This window comes from Typopeltis vanoorti, chromosome 6 (assembly GCF_054136105.1).
Source record: "Typopeltis vanoorti isolate ZY-2024b chromosome 6, IOZ_Tvanoo_1.0, whole genome shotgun sequence".
Classification (NCBI taxonomy): Eukaryota; Metazoa; Arthropoda; class Arachnida; order Uropygi; family Thelyphonidae; genus Typopeltis; species Typopeltis vanoorti.
In genome coordinates, this window is record NC_143554.1 from 107,958,087 (window position 1) to 107,977,649 (window position 19,563).

At 33.7% G+C, this 19,563-nt stretch overlaps 1 protein-coding gene across 1 annotated transcript in view; it reads right to left on the minus strand.

The window, feature by feature from the left end:
• LOC150105784 (glutamyl-tRNA(Gln) amidotransferase subunit B, mitochondrial-like) overlaps window positions 1-19,563 on the minus strand; it is a 116,819-nt gene that overhangs the window by 19,607 nt on the left and 77,649 nt on the right. Inside the window, exons 9-10 of the mRNA XM_090394556.1 lie at window positions 14,815-14,945; window positions 3,389-3,512 (exon numbers count right to left, since the gene is read on the minus strand). Coding sequence (XP_090250682.1) covers window positions 3,389-3,512; window positions 14,815-14,945 — 255 coding nt within the window. The remainder of the gene's footprint in view (window positions 1-3,388; window positions 3,513-14,814; window positions 14,946-19,563) is intronic.

Consider the following 19,563-nt stretch of genomic DNA (forward strand, 5'->3'; position numbering starts at 1 on the left):
GAGAAACGCTTCGAGGCCATAAAACAATTTCTACATTTTCCAAATAATGATGAATTTGATCCAGCAAATCACCCTCGCCCAAAACTCAACAAAATCTGGCCAATTTATGAAGATTTGAAAAGAAAATTTGGCAATTCGATTACGCCAGAGAAATTGGTGACTACTGACGAAAGTTTATTGCTTTATAAAGGTCGTCTGGGATGGGTGCAATACATTCCTCTTGAAAGGGTCAGATTCAGCATAAAAACATACTTATTATGTGAATCACAAAGTGGATATGTCTATAATTTTATAATCTGTACTGGCAAAAATACCATTCTGGACAGAGATTTTAGGCAATCTTCCAATGTCTTCGCAAGTAGTGATGACTTTGATGAAACCTTTATTGAATAAAGGTTTTTGTTTGACTATGGACAATTTCTATAATTCACCTGGATTAGCGGATCTATTGATAATAAATAAGACTGATGTTTATGGAACATTACGCGTCTCACGAAAAGAAGTACCTAGTCAATTGAAGAATAAAAAATTGAAAACTGGAGAAGTAATTGGTCTTCAGAGAGGGAAAGTGTGTGTAATGAAAGGAAGGAACAGAAGGATATCTCCCTTATCTCTACCATTCACACTACATCAATGGTAGATATAGAGACATGCAAAGGAAGAATAAAAAAACTGCAACTTGTGTTGGATTACAACCATACCATGGGTGGTGTTGATTGCATTGATCAACACCTGTCTTTGTATGTTGTACCCAGAAAAAAGTATTATAAAAAGATTTTCTTTCATCTCTTAGACCTGGCACTGTGGAACGCTTTCGTGCTTTACCAAAAATCTAGCGGTAAGATGGATTCACTTGATTTTCGCCTCAAAGTAATCGAACTCTCCATTGAAAAATATAAAACTACAAGCATTTCAAGAAGTGGACGTCCATCAAATATCCCAACACCACTGAGATTATCTGCATGACATTTTCCATCTTTCATACCACCAACAGAAAAGAAAGAAAATCCAACTCGGCAGTATTTATTTCCTCTGCTCAAGAAAAAGGAATGAACACAATAAAAGGATTTGCAAAGAAACACGATATATGGGTACCGACTGTGATGTTCCTCTTTGTGTCATCCCGTGTTTTAGAATTTAACTAAAACATTATTATTTTCAAGATTTTTTTTTGTTGTCCGCTCGGTTTAGTGAAGTAGATGCAATTTAGTTAACCTTTTTTTGCAAAAAGAGACATTTTTTGTAGTTTTTTTTTTCCAAGATTTGTTAATGTTCTTTTGTGTATAAAGAAAATAAAGAATAAAAAAATTGGCAGAAAAATGACCACTTTCTGATTTTTAATTGATGTGTTAAGGGGTAAATAAGGTAGGTCTGAAAGAGATTAATGAGAAGATTAAGCATGCAATACAGAGAAAGAAGGCATTATGGAGCCAATATAAGATGATTGGTAATAATCATCTTATGTTTGAGCAGCAGTTAGCTTAATGACACAAAAAAAAAATCCTAGGGAATTCTTTCAACATGTAGTCTGCAAAAAAAGAGAACGATTATATAGGATAGCATTGATTGGAGAAAATGGTATATACTGTGGAGAATATAACTGAGATACTTAACAAGCAGTTCATAAAGGTCTTTCACCCTTGTGAATGTGACATCATGGAGAGTTGAACAGCATGGATGAGAAGGAGAAGAGATGTGAGTGACCAAGAGGTATATGTGTAGGTATACTGAGCAAACTTGATGTTTAAAAGGCTGTGAGACTTGATATATCACTATGTATTTTGAAGGAATGTGCCAGGGAGTTAACATCCACCTTGACCTATTTGTTTAATATAGCGGATGTAGTTGTTTTACAAGAGAACTTGATAGACTGAGTGAATGGGCTCCAGTGTGGGGTAGCACCAGTCCAATGTTGCAAAATGTAAGGTATTAAAATTTGAAAACAAAGATGGGATGTAGAATTCACTCTTGGTGGGGATATATATTGCTGGAGGTGGAGGAAATATCTTGGGGTGATAGTGGATAAGGATCTAAAATTTAGAAGACACACTGCCAAATTTGTGAGAAAAACACAACAAATTCTGATGATAGGGAGGACACTGACTTAAGGAGATTCTGGTTCCATTGAAAACCAAGTGATCAACATTCCCACATTTGATCACTTGGTTTTCAAAAGAATAATACTGGAAAGGGTCCAGTATTAACTAAGATGGTTTCTGGTCTCTAGAATGTTAAATATGAAGAAAGGTTGAGACAATATAATTTGCAGAGTCTAGTGGATAGGAGGAAGAGGGGCAATATGATAGAGACATACAAGTTTGTAAGGGATTGTTATGGGATTAATGTTGAAGAGGTTTTTTATAAAATGGTGAGAGATGGGGGAGAACGAGAGGTCACCATTGAAAGATGTATAATTAGGGTGTGAGCAAGGGAGTAAGAAGCAGGTTTTTTTTTCTTGCATGGAGTGTTGTGAATGATTGGAATGCCTTGACTGAGAGTGTTGTGTCTGCAGAGAATTTGAATGTATTTAAGGTATTATGAGCCGTGTGTGTCACAAAGAGACTTCCCATGAGAAAGATCATATTTTAGTCTTTGACTCCATGGGGGTCTTGGGATGATGATGATTTGTTCTTTAGCAAGTCAAGTTCAAAACTAATTGAATTTTATTCTATTATAATTCCTCTTTATTGGCAAATGATTTGAAATAATAACAATTTCTCTGTAGGTCGATAGAATTTAATGAAAATTGATATTTAAGATCACTATTAAGATTTGTTGTGTCATTCCATCTGGCCCATTTTAATTATAAAATTAGGCAAAAGAAAATTATGTTGACAGAATAAATGCAATAAACATCTCTAGATTCAAATGTTGAGATAATAAGCAGTGTCAGTATAAAAGAATGCTATTAGAAAATGTACTTTTTAAATGGTTGTTTGCAATATTTCATACTTTTTTTTATTTTGTAATACCCACCCATAAAAGGATGTTTGTTTTCTATTTTTCTATATATTTTGTAATGTTTAATTTGCTTTTTTACATATTCTGGAAATCCTGCTCTAGAGACCAAACTTTGAACTTTTTCAAGTCACTTCACACCTCCAATATGCAGGATGGTAGTGGTCTCACACGAGACAGTGAAATTCATCTCCTACCTAAGGATAATCACAAACATCTATACTCAAGGTAGGATTCAAACCCACTCACAACTAACCAGGCTGGAAAACTTATTAGTATTTATGATAGATATATATACTAGCAGTGATATTAAAAAAAAATAAAAAAAAATTCTGGAGCAAAAATAAAGAAAGAAAGAGACTACACTTATCATTCACTGTGGCATTTGGTATCTAAAATAAGATGCATAAGATAATTCAAAACTACTCACATCTTCTGCAGACCGTTTATCCTTTGAAATCATCAACTCCAACACATCACCTGCTGTTTCATATGTAATTGCATGTTTTTCCACAAGATTAATGATCTCCCCCATCCTTTCAGGTGCAACAGGACTATAAAGTAATTGGAGCCTAATGTAAATGCTGTTTATTGGGAAAGCATTTATTGATTATGTAAGTCAAAATTTTCCACTACAGCATTCATATATGATTTATGTGGAAGTATAACAGAGATTTAAAAGTGATTATTTACCAATAACTTCATTGAGAGGACATCCAGTGTTGCATTTGAAATATCATGCTATTTTTTTTTATTATTCTTATTTTAGAAGAGTATATTTGTTTCAAAATGTTTTCTGCATAAATACTAATTTTTATATAAACTTTTATAAATTATAAATAAACATAGGTGCCTCTAGTCTTTAGTAACTTCCATGATGCTAGGTCTGTAAAAGAAAGACTTATGGGTTCAATTCTGGTTAATGATTATATAATTATATTAGATTATACAGTTATTGATATAGGTCCTCCTCCACCCCTTCTGGAAGAGACCCAAGATTTTTTTTTTAAACCTGCAACTCAGCAAAATCAACCACACACACAGCTTATCCTGAAGCTTATCCTTATCCTTAAATACAATGTTCCTAAGAGGATTAGGAACATTGTATTTTATTTAAAATGATACAGAAATGCATTGTACTATGCAAATGATGCAAGTTGGAAACCGGCTTTCATCTGTTTCTGAAAAGTTAGCACTACAGCAGCACCATCCCCTCCCTTTGGAACAATGAAAACAGAGACATCAGAGACTTTGTATTATTTACTGTTGCATGTGTAAGTCTGATATATTCAAAATATGTCATCAAATAGTAGAGTAATCACAGTTTACTACCATAGTTAACAAAAAAAAAAAAAGGCAAGAATATAGAGGATATTCTTAAAATCAGTACATTCAAACTATCATATAGGAAATGTGATCAAATAGGCTATTTAAAATAAAAATATCTGAACTTATCCATTTTTAAATATATTTATCAGCAGCAGATCAAAAATATGACAGCTGTACATGAAATACATTAAATAATTTGTTTGGATTTTTATGTTACTTTAAAATTCCTGGGGGTGAGTAAGGTTTACTTTCAAAAGCATCTCTTGAGAAAACTGCAGAAAATATTATTGTGGCCAGATTCATGCAACTCCCTGGCATGGATGATCCACATTTCATAATAAGAAGAAGGAATGCTGATATGAATCTCGCCAAAGAGCAAGTGAGGGACTAAAATATTTATTTCTACTTCTCTGTTAGACGACAGTATTATATATATAAAGCAGTTTTCACAAACACTCTCACCTCTTCCCCCACATTTATGACAATCTCACCCAAGAAAGAATATAAACCTATATATATATACCTCAGAAAACCTATTCTAGGACCAAACTTTTCAAATAACTTGTTTCACTCATTTGTTCCAGGGATGGCTGGGCATATGCCTGATTACTTCTCCCCTATTTCTAGTTTACCTGGCTTTGCACTTTGAAACTCATTTTCTCCAAGCACCTAACTCCAAAACCATTTAGGTGTAATCCATCGAGCATATATAGGTCCTTATGTCCATCAATTCACTCCACTCCGTACCTCCTGCCCAACCTTCTCAATTCTGTCCTATCATACTGCATACTGAGGCAGCAGACAGATATAACTGTAGCATACTTTTTTCTTAGTGCCCTATCATCTGCCTTTTCCAAATCTACAAAATCCTTGTTACATTCCCATTCTGTCCTGACAGCATCTTTTTTTTTTTTTTTAAATAACTCCTACCAACAAAAATTTGTAAACCTAATACACTGTAGGTCACTTAATGGCTAGATAATCCAGAAATCTTTTAGAGACTAAATGTGTAATTTTTTTAGGCTATTAAGTGTGTGTGTGTGTGGGGGGGGGGTAATGAAATTCATTTACTAAATAAGGATAGCACCTGTGTACTATGAAAGTGTTTGCTTCCATACTGATAGATTCCCAGAAGAAAAACCATTCTGTCAGATTCTAATCATCAACTAGAGGAACTTTTTCCAGGCCTTTTTTTTTTTTTTTTTTTCAGCTGGTTCAAGTTAATCGCTCATTTGAACAGAAAGTAGGGTTTTTCTCTCACAGAAACTTGGTTTTTTTTAATACTACAATTCAATTAAATTAACTTTAGAACTTGCACTATTTCTGGCAATAATACAAAGGTGTTTAGAATTAGAGATGATGATATGCCAGCAGTTGTTCTCTTGTCTGCCATATTATCTCTTCCAGTGCCTATCATATCATTGATAGCCTTTGGCTAGTTATCAGTGATTACTCAGGATGGATATTGGCTGCCTGCTGATTTCTAAAAAATTAAAGTAAAAAAAAAAACTATGTCCACTTTGTGTGGGAATAAAAAGGCATTAGAGGATTTTATTTTTTTTATATCTAAAGATATTCACAAACATCCATGTCAAAGGTGGGATTTGAACTTTAGCCTGTTGGTCAAAGAGCAAGTAAACTATCAACTCAGCCAACTAGCTAACTATCTGGCCAGAACTCAGCCTTTTCATCAGCAACTTTCCCTTCCACTAACTTTGTTAACCTCTTCTCAAGAATGCTTACATAAATCTTATTAGGCACATTCAAATGAGAAATTGCTATGCAATTTTCACATTCAGTTCTATTTCTCTAATACCATATCTAAAATACAAGATATAGATGAAAAAAAATATATAAAAAAAAATACTGTTAAAAAAGAAAGATCAAAGTAAACTACAGGCAGCAGAAATGAGATTTTTAAGAAAATTAAAGGAAGCACAAAATAAGACCATATAAAAAATGAAGTTATTACAAGAGTGTTAGATATTTACCACATAAATGAGAAGATCATGGAATACAGAGAGAAATGGAAAGATATTTGCTACCAAAAGAAGTGGATAAATATAAACCAAAGGTTAAAAAGAGAGAGGAAACCCAGCTGCAAGATGGAAAGAGCCAGTGAAGCCAGAACAGGCAAATGCCTAATCCATGATAAGAAATTTTATTTTTCCTTTTTATAGATTGAGAGTTTTTTACAGACTTCAGAGCTCTATTCTAGTTATTCAGTGTATCCACTTTAAAACTTCTGTACCTACAAATATCTGAACATTTCTGGTGAATATCAGCTACTTGAGCTGCTTTTTTTGGCATTTTAGATTTCCAACAGCTTTTTCTACCTCCAATATTTGAAGAAAAGAGCAAAGCTAATAATAATGGCAAATATTTGTTGGATTGCTGCTCAGGACATGGACTGGTTATTACTAACATAAAACATAAAAATGTGCACAAATTCACATGGAGAGAAAAGGCAAGAAATAAGAAAAGTCTCATTGGCTATGTTATTGTTGATAGTGATGTTTTCTCCCTGGTGCAGGACACCAGAGTGTACAGAGGATTTGAAATTGGAAGTGATCACTATTTAGTCTTCAGCAGGATAAAATTGAATTTCATATTGAAAAGAATAACATGTGAGAAAGTTTTAAAGCGAATAAAAGTTGAGAAGCTCTCAGATGTGAGCTGTAGACTAAAATACACAAAGATTTTTGAAGAAAAAATGAAAGAGTTTGAGAACAGGAACCAAACCTTGGATATTCAGCGGCAAGCATTGAAGAAAACCCTGATTGATTCAGCCAGAGAGGCATGTGGTGAAGTTATCTGCAAGGATAGAAAAATCAGAACTCCATGGTGGACACAGGAAGTTAAAGAGGCAGTGAAGGAAAAAAAGAAAGCATATCAAAAGTTCCTGGCAAATAAGTCAGTTTGTGCTCTTAGAGAATACAGAGACAAATGTAAGAAAGCTAAACACTGTGTAAAACTAGCCAAACAAAAGTCATGGGAGGACTTTGGCAAGAACATAGAAAATAAATATCAAGAAGGTGATAAGATATTCTGGAGGTTGTTGAAAAAGTTTAGAAATGGAGGAAAGAGTGCTGTAAAAGGAGTTAGAGATGATAAAGGTGATATGAAAACAGGAGAAACAGATATTCTTGAAGTATGGAGTAATTACTTTGAAAAATTGCTAAATGAAACAAGCAGTGAATAGCACAGTGGTAAAAAACACTCAATAGGCATAAAGTCAGGAATACATATTCATACTTGAAGTATAAAAAGTCATCAAAGGCTTGAAATGTGGAAAGGCAGCAGGAGTAGATGATATTCGACCAGAAATGCTGAAGTATGGTGGTATAAAAGTCTTGCAGTGGCTGCACTGCATAGTTCAGAAGGCCTGGACAGAGGGACGAATTCCCGATGATTGGAGTAGAGCTCTCATAGCACCCATATATAAAAAGGGAAATAAAACTGAATGTGAGAATTTCAGAGATATTTCCCTACTGAGTGTTTCTGATAAGATATATATGCAAGTATAGGCTGTCAGGATCAGATCTTCACTTTACGACAAATAGTGGAGAAATCACGGGAATATAACAAAGATCTCTATTTGAATTTTGTAGATCTGGAAAAGGCATACGATAAGGTGCCAAGAGAGAAGCTATTCAATACACTACAGTTATATGGTGTCAATGGGGCATTATATCAAGCAATACATAGTCTTTATTTGAGTTGAAAGTCAGCAGTTAGAATTGATGGAAGTACAGGAAGATGGTTTAATGTTAAATCTGGTGTGACACAAGGATGTACATTATCCCCTCTGTTATTCATTATCTATATGGATCACATTATGAAGGAAAGTGGTATTAAACAATATCAAAATTGGAGATGTTAATGTCAGCTCTTTGCTTTATGCGGACGATGTTATACTTATCAATAAATCTGCTATGAGGCTGCACGATTCCTTGACTAAATTGAATAACTGTTGTAATAGATACCGTATGAAGGTCAGCAATAAAAAGACAAAGACAATGAAAATAGGCATAATCGTTGAAAGTGTCAACTGCATTGTGAACAGAGAACCTTTGGAACAAGTGAAACATTTCACCTACTTAGGCACGATTTTTAGTGAAGATGGTAAATTAAATATGGAAATATACAACAGAATTAATAAAGCTGGTATAGTAGCAAGTCAACTGAATAAATTCATATGGAATAAGAGAGAAATTAGTCAGAACACTAAATTAGCTTATACAAGACAGTGTTCAAACCAGTTTTAACTTATGGATCTGAGAGCTGGGTCAGAAGTAAAACACTTGACCAAAGACTACAGACTGCAGATATGAGAGTCCTGAGAAAGATTAGGGGCATGAACAGATAGTATCAGTGGCAATATAATATTAAAAATGAGGATATTAGTAAAGAACTTGACATTGTCAGCATCCAGGAATGCGTTAGCAGAGCTAATCTCAGGTGGTATGGTCATTTAAACAGAATGGACGAGGAAAGATTGACAAAAGAAATGTTCTCTGCCAGGTTGGCAGGAAAACGACCCAGATGTAGACCAAGATATAAATTTATTGATATGGTGCAAAGTGCCTTAGATGACAGAAATATAAGATCTGATAATATTGGAGTCTTGACAAGTAACAGACTGATCTGGAGGAAAATTGTAGATAGGAAGTTAGTAATGATGTAAATTTTTCATGTAGTGCTATCATATCCTGTACAACCCTTGGGGGTACATGACAGGAATTTGATGATGACGATGAATATTGAAATATACGAGGGTGGTCTGATAAGTTATCGGCCTAACATTGAAAAAAGAATTTATAATTTCAAAATTATTTTTATTTTTCAACATAATCTCCCTTAAAACTAATACATTTATTCCAGCGATGCTCCAGCACCATTATCTAGTCCCTGTAGTGGTTCTCAGTAAGATCTGCAAAATACCCCTCTACAGCTGCAATCACTTCTTGATTTGAAGAAAAACGCTGATCAGCAAGGAAGAGTTTTAGTTCTGGGAAGAGACAGAAGTCAGAGGAAGTCAAATCTGGGGATTAGGGTGGATGTTCCAACAATTCATAGTGCAGATCCCTTAATTTTCCCAGTGCAAAAACGTTGTCATGGGCAGGTGCACTGTCTTGATGAAAGATGATTTTTTTCTTCTGCAAACCGGATCTTTTCTCACGAATTTTTTCGTCTAGTCTAGTTAAAAGATTGGAATGATATTCCCCGGTTATTGTTTTACCCTTTTCAAGATAATTAACAAACAAAATGCCTTTAGCATCCCGAAACATGATGCTGTGACCTTTCCTGCTGATGGAACCGATTTTTTCTTCTTTGGTGCTAAACAACTGGCTTCTGTCCACTGTTTTGACTGCTGTTTGAATTCTGGTGTGTAATGAAAAATCCTAGTCTCATCCATAATAAAAAATCGACACACAAAATCAGTTTTATTTTTAAAGATGATCCAAGTGAAGAACATTTTGGATGTCCTTCATGGATCATCTTCAAGGCTGGTTACGGCCAGTTTAAACTCTGCAGTCCATTTCTTAATTGTTGAAAACAGAGCAGAAGAGTGCCCATAAATTTTTATGAACTTCGAATGAATTTCTTTTGGCATTAAACCTTCTTTTACAAATAATTTTATAATAGCACAATACTCAATTTTATCCATTTCAAGGGATACACACTACACTTTTGCTTCAGACAGTTTTTTTTAAAAAAAACTACTTGATAGAATGACTTGCAATTTCACATGGATGCTTATGACAGATGTACCAACTCAGAAAAAAGAAATCTTGCCAATAGTGTTGCCATCTATGGTCGAGGCCAAGTACTTTTCAGACCACCCTTGTACTCATAACTACATTTCTTCTGGATATTTTCTACTACTGTTTTGTAACTGTTTATTTCATAATTTTTTCAAAGTTTTAATGGCACCTTTATCATCTCTGATTCCTTTTACAGTATTCCTTTCTTCATTTCTAAGCTCTGTGCTTTCAACAGCGTCAAGAAAGTTTTGCTGCCATCATAATATTTATCTGCTGTATTCTTCCCACAATATTTCCATGACCTTTGTTTAGCAACTTTTACACATATTTCAGCTTTCATTTTTATTTTTTAATATCCTATAAAGGCATATGCTGGCATGTTTGTGAACTTTTGTTAAAATCTCTTATTTTCTAGACAACTAAATTCTTAAGTTCCTTTCTTTAGGTCTCTAAGGTTTGGTAAGGTTTATCTATAGTTCACTATGAGAGATGCTCTACTTTGATTCCTTTTAAAACTTTTATATGTAGTTTTTGTTTCAATTTGACTCATTTTTATCCTGCTCAAAACTAAATGTTATCACTACCTATTTCAAATCCCTGTATACTTTCTCATATCCAGAACCAGTCTAAAATAACATTATCAACAATCAATCTTTTTTTCATTAATTGCATGTTTTCTCCTCTATGTGAATTTATGCACATCTTTTTGTTGGAACATTAATGACCAGTCCATGACTTGAACAGAAAGCCAGCAGGTAATAATAATAATTTATAGTATTTACAGGTTTTTAATGATCCTAACCTAAGAATAGCTTCTTTATTTAGTTAGTTATTTTTTATTTTTATGGCGCAACTACATCAAGGATCATATTGCAGCAGAACACAGGTTACAGCAGTACATATTATAAATTATTAGTAAGACAATTCACAATCGTGTCCCTAGCAGGATTCGAACCTACAGTTTCTTGGCTGGAGACTAGACAAAAAGCCATGCTCAGCCAACTAGGCTAGAATGGTTTTTGTAACCATAATTTTAGGACAGGTTAGACTTAGGTCTAAATATATGTTCTTTTGTGTAAATGTGTTTCCTCCCTGGTTTGCCTAAATGCCAGAATAAAAAACCCAAGCTTTTAGGAGGAAAAATCCTGCCATCTTCATATGAGACTACTTAATCACCTTCAAATGAAAAACCTTGATAAAGGTTCTTTGTTCTGCTCAAAACTAAATCCTAGACAGGATTTGAACAGAGACTTTTTCCAAACAAAAGGCTTCATCAAAACCAGATTAGCTACTAAGGCTTGAAAATCAAGGGTACTTACTGTTATTATTAGCTTTGCTCTTTCTCCAGTTTTCTCAAATTATTTCTATATAGCTGGGAGTCATTTCCTACTTTGCTGTTCAGGTCTCTCCAAGAAGAACAGTTTTTCATTTTTTTTATATATCAGTTGTGCTCTCTAATGACTTGAAAACTCCTCTAATTTTTCATTCATAAAACTGTCTGTGGGATTATAAGCACAAATAAACAAAATGCCTAACCTAACCAAACTACACTGCAAACTACTCTTGCAGTGTAGTTTGTCATTCAAATCACTTGCCAGTCAAGAAGTTTATATTCATGTTTAGTGTTGAATATTATAGCTACTCCTGATCACTATTAGAAAGAGAAATACTTATAAAAAAAAGTATGAGAGATATAAACAATTTAACCCTCTCATGCATGAATTTTTATATTCATTTATAAAAAATTACAATGGCATGATACAGTACCATTTAATCTTATAATATTACCATGAATTCGTTAATTTTGCTAAATTTATGTCCTGTATATGTAAAAAATGATGTCCTCATCTGAGGACATCATGCACTAATACCAACAGACTACAGACATATTTCTATGGAAATGACTTAGACTAAGGAATTTATTTTCATTGAAAGACATTACAAGTATGACAAAACAGATTATAAACAATTTATATTTTGCTGACACACTGCATGAATGATCAAAATTTTGATTACTTAGTACATACAAAAAAGTAGAACAATTAGAATTTGAAGTAGAGCTATGAAAATCAAGAACAGTTTTATTCTCTTTGCCTCATTTTGTATGGAAAGACTGAAAACATTCCAGACAGATTAGAACCTCACATCTACCACAGATGTATCTTGTTTTACTCTTGCAGTGTACATCTCTGCAACGATTGGCATAAGCACCTGTTGCTTGTTTGGGAAGTGTTCACTGCCGTCAAAACGTTTCTCACGTGGCACAGAGTGAGTTTTGCGTTTCTTTAGTGCTGGTCGTGTCTGACTTGAAGGGCTTCCTCATTTCTTTGTACCTAGCTGAGCTAAACCTTGATATATCAAAGCAGTTGCCACTCTTGATTTGAATTCCATCAAATCCAATTTTTCTTTTTCTTCCCATTTCCAAGTGATCTGTGCATTACAAACAAGTACGTTCAACATATGGCAAAAAATTCTCATATACCATCATTTGTTCCTGGTATCATTTCAATACAAAGCCACAAGAGAGTCCATAAGGTCCACTCTACCCACATGTTTGTTATAAACAGCTATGCTGCGAGGTAGTGGAATCTCAACATACTTTTTTCCTTTCCGGCTGAACCTCTGACATACACTGACAGGCTCCTTTCCTAAGTAGCTAGATACCACATGTACTATTGAGTTATCAACCCATCTAGTGACAGTAATGCCATCTGAGGATGTAACTGACATATTTCCTCATCCCATCTTCTGCAAATCCTTTTCATTTTTCAGTTTCTTGTCAGCACCTTGAAGTTGATTTCTTCTGCATGTACCCACATAATAAATATCATCTTCCTTTAGTAATTAGGAGGATGCTTGTGAAGCAGTTGTCTGTGTATACCTTGAAGTTCTTACCAGCAAGATCATGACAAAGCCTAAGTACTACATTTTCACTTGCACTGAATGAGTGAATTTTGTCTTCCAGGATCTACACCTACATAAAGATCAAAACAAAAATATACATAGCCTGAAATGCCTGACCTCACCTACATTTTGAAACCCCATATTTTTGGTTTTTTAGGTAAGTATTGTTTGAGTTGCAAACATCCCTTGAATGGAATCATCATCATCTCATCTACACTCTGAAATTCTTCTAGGCTGAGCATGGAATGTTTCATGAAACTTTTGCAGCACTTTCTTATACGTATTGCTTTGTCTTTATTGTTGGTAGGTATTGTGTCTGGATTAACAAAATGCAAATATCGCCTTATGTCCTCCCACCCGTTCACTGACATAGCATCAACTATAACATCAATGCACAGTCCATGTTCAGAAGACCAATACTGCCTTACACGTAGGTATTTTATGTATATCATGACAAGTAGAATTCCAAGGTAAATTTTGAGTTCAGTCATTTTCATCCATCAATTCATCTGGAAACAGCTGTGAAAAATAATCTACAGGGCTCTCTCCATAAATATTTACTTGGTGTTTTCCTCTAAACTGTGGTTCAGTACCAGCAAAGGAATTATCTTTCTCACTAAACACACTGGTTGTCTCTGCAATGGCATATGATCAGCAACAGCTGTATTTTGCACACTAGCTGGACTTTGAACATTGACCAACAGGGAAGGACACCGAACATCACTGTCTTCACTTGAACTGTCACTCTCTGTAGGATCATTTTGTGGTTGCTGGTATGTAGGATCATCATCAGAATCACTTAGCTCCAAACCATTTTCAGATTCCTCCAACAATTTTTCAATCTCCTCTTCAGTAAGTCTCTTGTGGTAATAGGCCTTTTTTATGCCTGATGGACCTGGCTTTTGGTTATCCATCTGTAAAAGAGATGATAATGCCAATTAACACACTTACTATTCATTTATGTTTGCAAAAATAAAATAAATAAAATTATAAAAATATTGTACAAGAACTTTCTAACCTCAAACTATTTGCTGGATTACCTTACAAACATATTGTCCTCATGTGAGGATAAGTTGTTTTCAAGTTTGTTTTATGAATATGGTACTATAATTCTATAAATTATAGTACCTATAATTCTATATTTTATAGTATAATTCTATAGTATTAATTAATATAGAATTATATTAATTAATACTATAATAATTTATAGTATTTATAGGTTTTTACAATTTATAGTATTTACAGATATAAACATGAACAAATTAAATATTCACACTTCATCTACATGGTATAACAATATATAAAACCATACTAACCTTTCCAGAAGACTCATAAAATCACCAAATTCAAATCAACAAAACAGCAGCTTTTCACTTCCTCCTTGATAACACCATGCACTGCAGAGAGATTAGTATTCCTGTAACTCTGTTGAAACTCCTGCCACCTGGTGTGGTTTAGAACACTTTGGTCTCCCCAGATGGGGACTACATGCATACAGTATCACTAAATTATGAATGAATAATTATCATGAGGGAAAATATATATGTCCTCATATGAGGCCCTTATGCATGAGAGGGTTAATTAATGTTAATTGTTGTTAATTAAAAATTCTAAAGAAAAATCTGAATTACAACTAGTTAGGAATGCTATTTTATTTATTTTTTTTTTAGGAATGCTAAGACTAATCTAAAAAGTTTTTACTGATATGTAAAAAATAATAAAGATAATGGGGAGAAAAAATCTGAATTACAACTAACTACAAATGCTAGGACTCATCTAAAAAATCTGCTGTCATGTCATTATTTCAATCTTATCTATCAAAATGAATCAGAAACATAAGAAAATGCATACTAACCAATTCAGGAATGATAGCTTTCTATTATTTAGCTTGCTAAGTGCCCTGCTAAGCAAAAAGTACAGAGCACTTGATGGCTCATGTTTATCCTGTACAAGAGCTTCAAAGTATGACTGCATTCCCTCTGTAATCTAAAATTACCAATTTTTTTTTTTTGTCATAATATCTTCTAGAATCTTCTATACAAAATATATTATATCTTAAATAAATAAAAGAAAATAAAAATCTCATGACAAATTTAACCTGCCACAAATGTCCCAAAATTTTTCCAATCTAGATACTTTTTATCTGAATAAATGCCAGAAAACGGATGTGTATTATAAGAGAGTATATGTTCAATATACACACACACACAGGCAGTTCTCACTTTACAAATTCCCGCTTTATGAATTTTTAATTTTAAATTGTGCATGGCGAAGGCGATTAAGGGCATGTACAGGGCAATTACAGTATGTAATGATCAGTTAGAAAGAGCCTTGGCGACACGAGCGTGTTATTCTTAGTTTTCTTCGATTACACCTGAATTTTTATTTTGTTTTCTTTTAAACTATAACCCTTTCACGTTTCCAACAATGTCAAAAAGAAGCAACAGTGCAAAACTAGAAAATGAGCAAAAGAAACAAAGAAAAGCAATTATGTTAGAGAAGAAATACGAAATTATTACCAGCCATCAAGCAGGTAGCATTATTGAAGCTGTTTCTGAGAAATTTTCTCTTTCCTCTTCTACAGTTTGCACCATTTTAAATGATAATGAAAAATATTTGAAAGAAGTAAAAAATGTGCAAAATATGCAGTCTACATGGTTGCATAATAAAGAAACAGGCAGTATAATTCCTCACATGGAAAATCTGTTAAATGCTTGGATAAGTGACCAAAATCAACGATTAAATATGCCTATTACCTACGCAATGATTTGTACTAAAGCATTAGCCATTTTTAAAATGCTGAAAGACCAAAAAGGGAAAAAGACTGCAAAGATACTTTTCTGCAAGTAGTGGGTAGTTTGACTGCTATAAAAAGCAGACTGGTTGGCATAGCATTAAAATACAAGGTGAAGCTGCAAGCGGCGATAGTGAGGCTGCAAAATCTTATCCAAAAAAATTAGAAGAAATAATTAAAGAAGGAAATTACTTGCCATCACAGATTTTTAACGTCAATGAGACAGGCCTTTTTTCAAAATGGATGCCTGCAAGAACTCGCAAAACAAGAATCCTCAATGCCAGGTTTTAAAACATCAAAAGATCACATCACTCTACTATTAGGAGGAAATGCCGATTCAAGTTAAAATCCAAGAAGCTTAAAAGGAATTAAATAAAGATACTCTCCCAGTAATGTGGAAGGCAAATAAGAAGGCTTGGCTCACAGGTTCCCTATTTAAAGATTGGCTTATGCATCACTTTTTTCCTGAAGTGAAACTTTATTGTGAGAAAAAACAAATTCCATTTAAAGTGCTTCTCATAATTGACAATGCGCCTGGCATTCCTCATCAGTAACTTACATTTGCTCTAATGTAAAAATAGTCTTTTTACCTCCAAATACGACTTCTCTTTTATAACCAATGGATCAGGGAGTGATTGCAATGTTTAAAGCACATTATCTCAAAGAGACTTTTGAAATGTTAATAAAACCAAGATGGAAACTTTTTCTATCAAAACGTTTTGGAAGAGATTCAACATTTTAGACGCAATTCAGGTAACGCAGTGCCTGGCATAAACTTTTCGAAAAAACTATGAAAGGAGTATGGCATAAACTTTGTCCTCAGTTTAATGATAATTTCGAAGGCTTTGAAGACCCAACAGAGACAGTGAATTCTGAAACTCACACGATATTAGGTATGGCTAACCAGCTGTAAATAGAAGTTTCGCAAGGTGATGTTAATGATCTCCTTGAATTAGAGTAACAAGAAAAAAACGAAGAAGATAACGAATATGAACTCCAACTCGGTTTTTCACTTTAAAAGGGCCTAGAAGTTTAAACTTCTTGAAAAAGTTCAAGCAATCTTTGAATCACAAGATTCAGATTTTGAACGATTTAGTCAATTTTCACACGAAATGAATAATGCTTCTCATTGCTATCAAGCTATTTTAAACAAAAAGAAGTGAAAGTCAACGAAGCAGATAATACTTGAGGCCTTCTTTGAAAAAAAAAAAAAGCACTGACGCTTCCTAATATATCTCCTACTACCTCGATGGCTGCCAATTCACCCGGTGATATAGAAATGAAGTAATATTTTTTTTCAAAGAATCTTTTTTTAGTTAAAAATTTTTATGTTATTTTTTAAATATGTAAATCTTTGGCCTTTTTTTAAAAAAAAAAATTTAATTCTTTGAAAAAAAAGATGCACCGAAGCTTCCTAATATATCTCCTACTACCTCGACGGCTGCCAATTTCACCCAGTGATATAGAAATGAGGTAATATTTTTTTTCAAAGAATCTTTTTTAATTTAAAATTATTTAAATACATAAATCTTTGGCCAATAAAGTATTTTCTTATCATTTAATATTCATTTTATATTTTATATATTCCTTCTTATGAACGTAACTCTTGCTTACAGCATTATTTCTAAGGCAAATAAACTCCCACTTTAAGAACGGTCATCAGGAACTAATTAATTCGTAAAAGCGAGAACTACCTGTGTGTGTGTGTGTGTGTGTGTATATACAGGGTGTTTCAAAAGGGTGTATACAACTTTGCAGGAGAACAGAGAATAACTCAGAAGACATACAAAAACTGAGTATCATAATGTAGTGAAACACTTTTTGGTCACATAACTTTATTACCAAATGACAACACTAGAGGGCATGATATGTCACACCATTTAAAAATAGTGACTTTCGATAGTGTAGAGTGAGCACATTGTGTGTTTTGGTTTGAGAAAACAAAGTCTGCAACACAAGTTCAGAGGAATTTCTGCATGCAATACAGCAAAGAAGGTTCCTACAAAAAAAAAAAAATGCAAATACTTAATTTATTTGTATATTTTTATTTCAACAACCTCTTAGTTGCAATAAGACTCTCGTTTTAGTAAGCTGACATAATGCAGTGTCCTGAAATTTTTATTTATTTATTTATTTTTTAAATGTTGCTCCCACCCACAAACAGTTATTTTGTACTGGGGGGATGGCTACGTTTTTTTTATTTTCTTTTTATAAATTTTATATATATTTTTAGATTTTTAAAATTAATGTTTTACAAGTCCAGAAATCCTGCTCTAGAGACCAAACATGGAACTTTTGTCAAGCCATGTTAAGCCTCCAATAAGCAAGATAGTGGTCTCACACTGGGCAATGAAATTCCTCTCCCACCTAAGCTTATTCCCAAGTTTATTCTTGACTTCTTGTTTATTTTTCTGTAAATTTCATGGGCAACAAAATGCACATTATATTTGGTATTAAGCATAGCAAACTGATAATACTCTATACTCTGATCCTTACTCACCTTCACCCTTACATATGGGGAGGGTGGGTATTGACACTATACATACACAAGCAAACCATAATCCCCCCATCCTAAATTGTAACATCCCTAATTATCCCAACACTATATATGGAGGAGAGGAGAATACCATCTGAGAGTAAATCTAGTTTTTTAGCAGTCTGTTGACTGAGCAATAGCATTTCTGTTTTCTAACTAATAAGTCATGGGTTCAAATCCCACTACTGGCATGGATGTTTGTGAATGTCTTTAGGTGGAAAATGAATTTTATCACCCAATGTGAGATTACCCCGCTTCCTGGAGGTTTGAAGTGGGTTGAAAAAGTTCCATTTTTGGTCTCTTGAGCAGGGTTTCTAGATTATGTGAAAATAAATAAAAAAATAATAATAAAAATAAACAAATAAATAAATCCTGAGACCATGATTTTTTTTGTTACATATCAAAGTTATTCATTATATAAAGTGGCCTGTCAACATAATGTGTGAAATATCTGTTTACTGAATCAATAAATTTGTTGTGCACTTTGTTTGCACTTGTTCCATTAAATTCATATTCCTGTTTCACAGAATATGTGTGTATTATAGTGCTATCTGTACAAGTACTGAGAGGTATTTACAGATGCTCTCTTATTTGAGGAAATTTGTAGTTCTCTCTATCTTGGATATATTGTATTCTGTCATTTTTTGGAAAAATCCAGTGTAGACATTTTATCTTTTTGTCTCAGTTGGTTCACCATAGAAAAGGGTGGATTATTTTTTTTTAAACCCTGATTCCAGTATGGCATGGATGTTTGTAATTGTGTGTGTTGAATATAGTTAATCCTAATTATAGCAATCTTACAAGGACTACAGAAATTGTTCAGTATAGTGTATTCCTTTAGAATAGCATTATGCCTAGGGGGCTTTGATTGAGACTTTTTGTGTGGGGGGGGGAGGGGGATAATTTGTTATAGTGATATTGAGAGTCAACTGTAGATGATTTTTGTTACCCAGTGGGCAATTCCTACTCTGTATTCCACAGACTTGAAAAAAAAAGTACCGTTTAGTCTCTATAGCAGGGGGGACCAGATTATTCACTCTTGGCCCACCAAGAGTACTAAGTGTTGATAGGTTTTAACTTTTTGTGGGTGGGACTCACAATTTTTTTTTCTGTCACTTTTTTGTGAGATGCTTTGTGAATGCATGAAAGAGTTATGAGAATATGAAATACTAAAATGGATTCTATCCTAGAACCATGTTTTGAGAGCTAGACTTTTATGCTCCTCTTTAGAAGACTGAGAGAAACCTGGGAGCACATGTAAGGAAGGACAACCC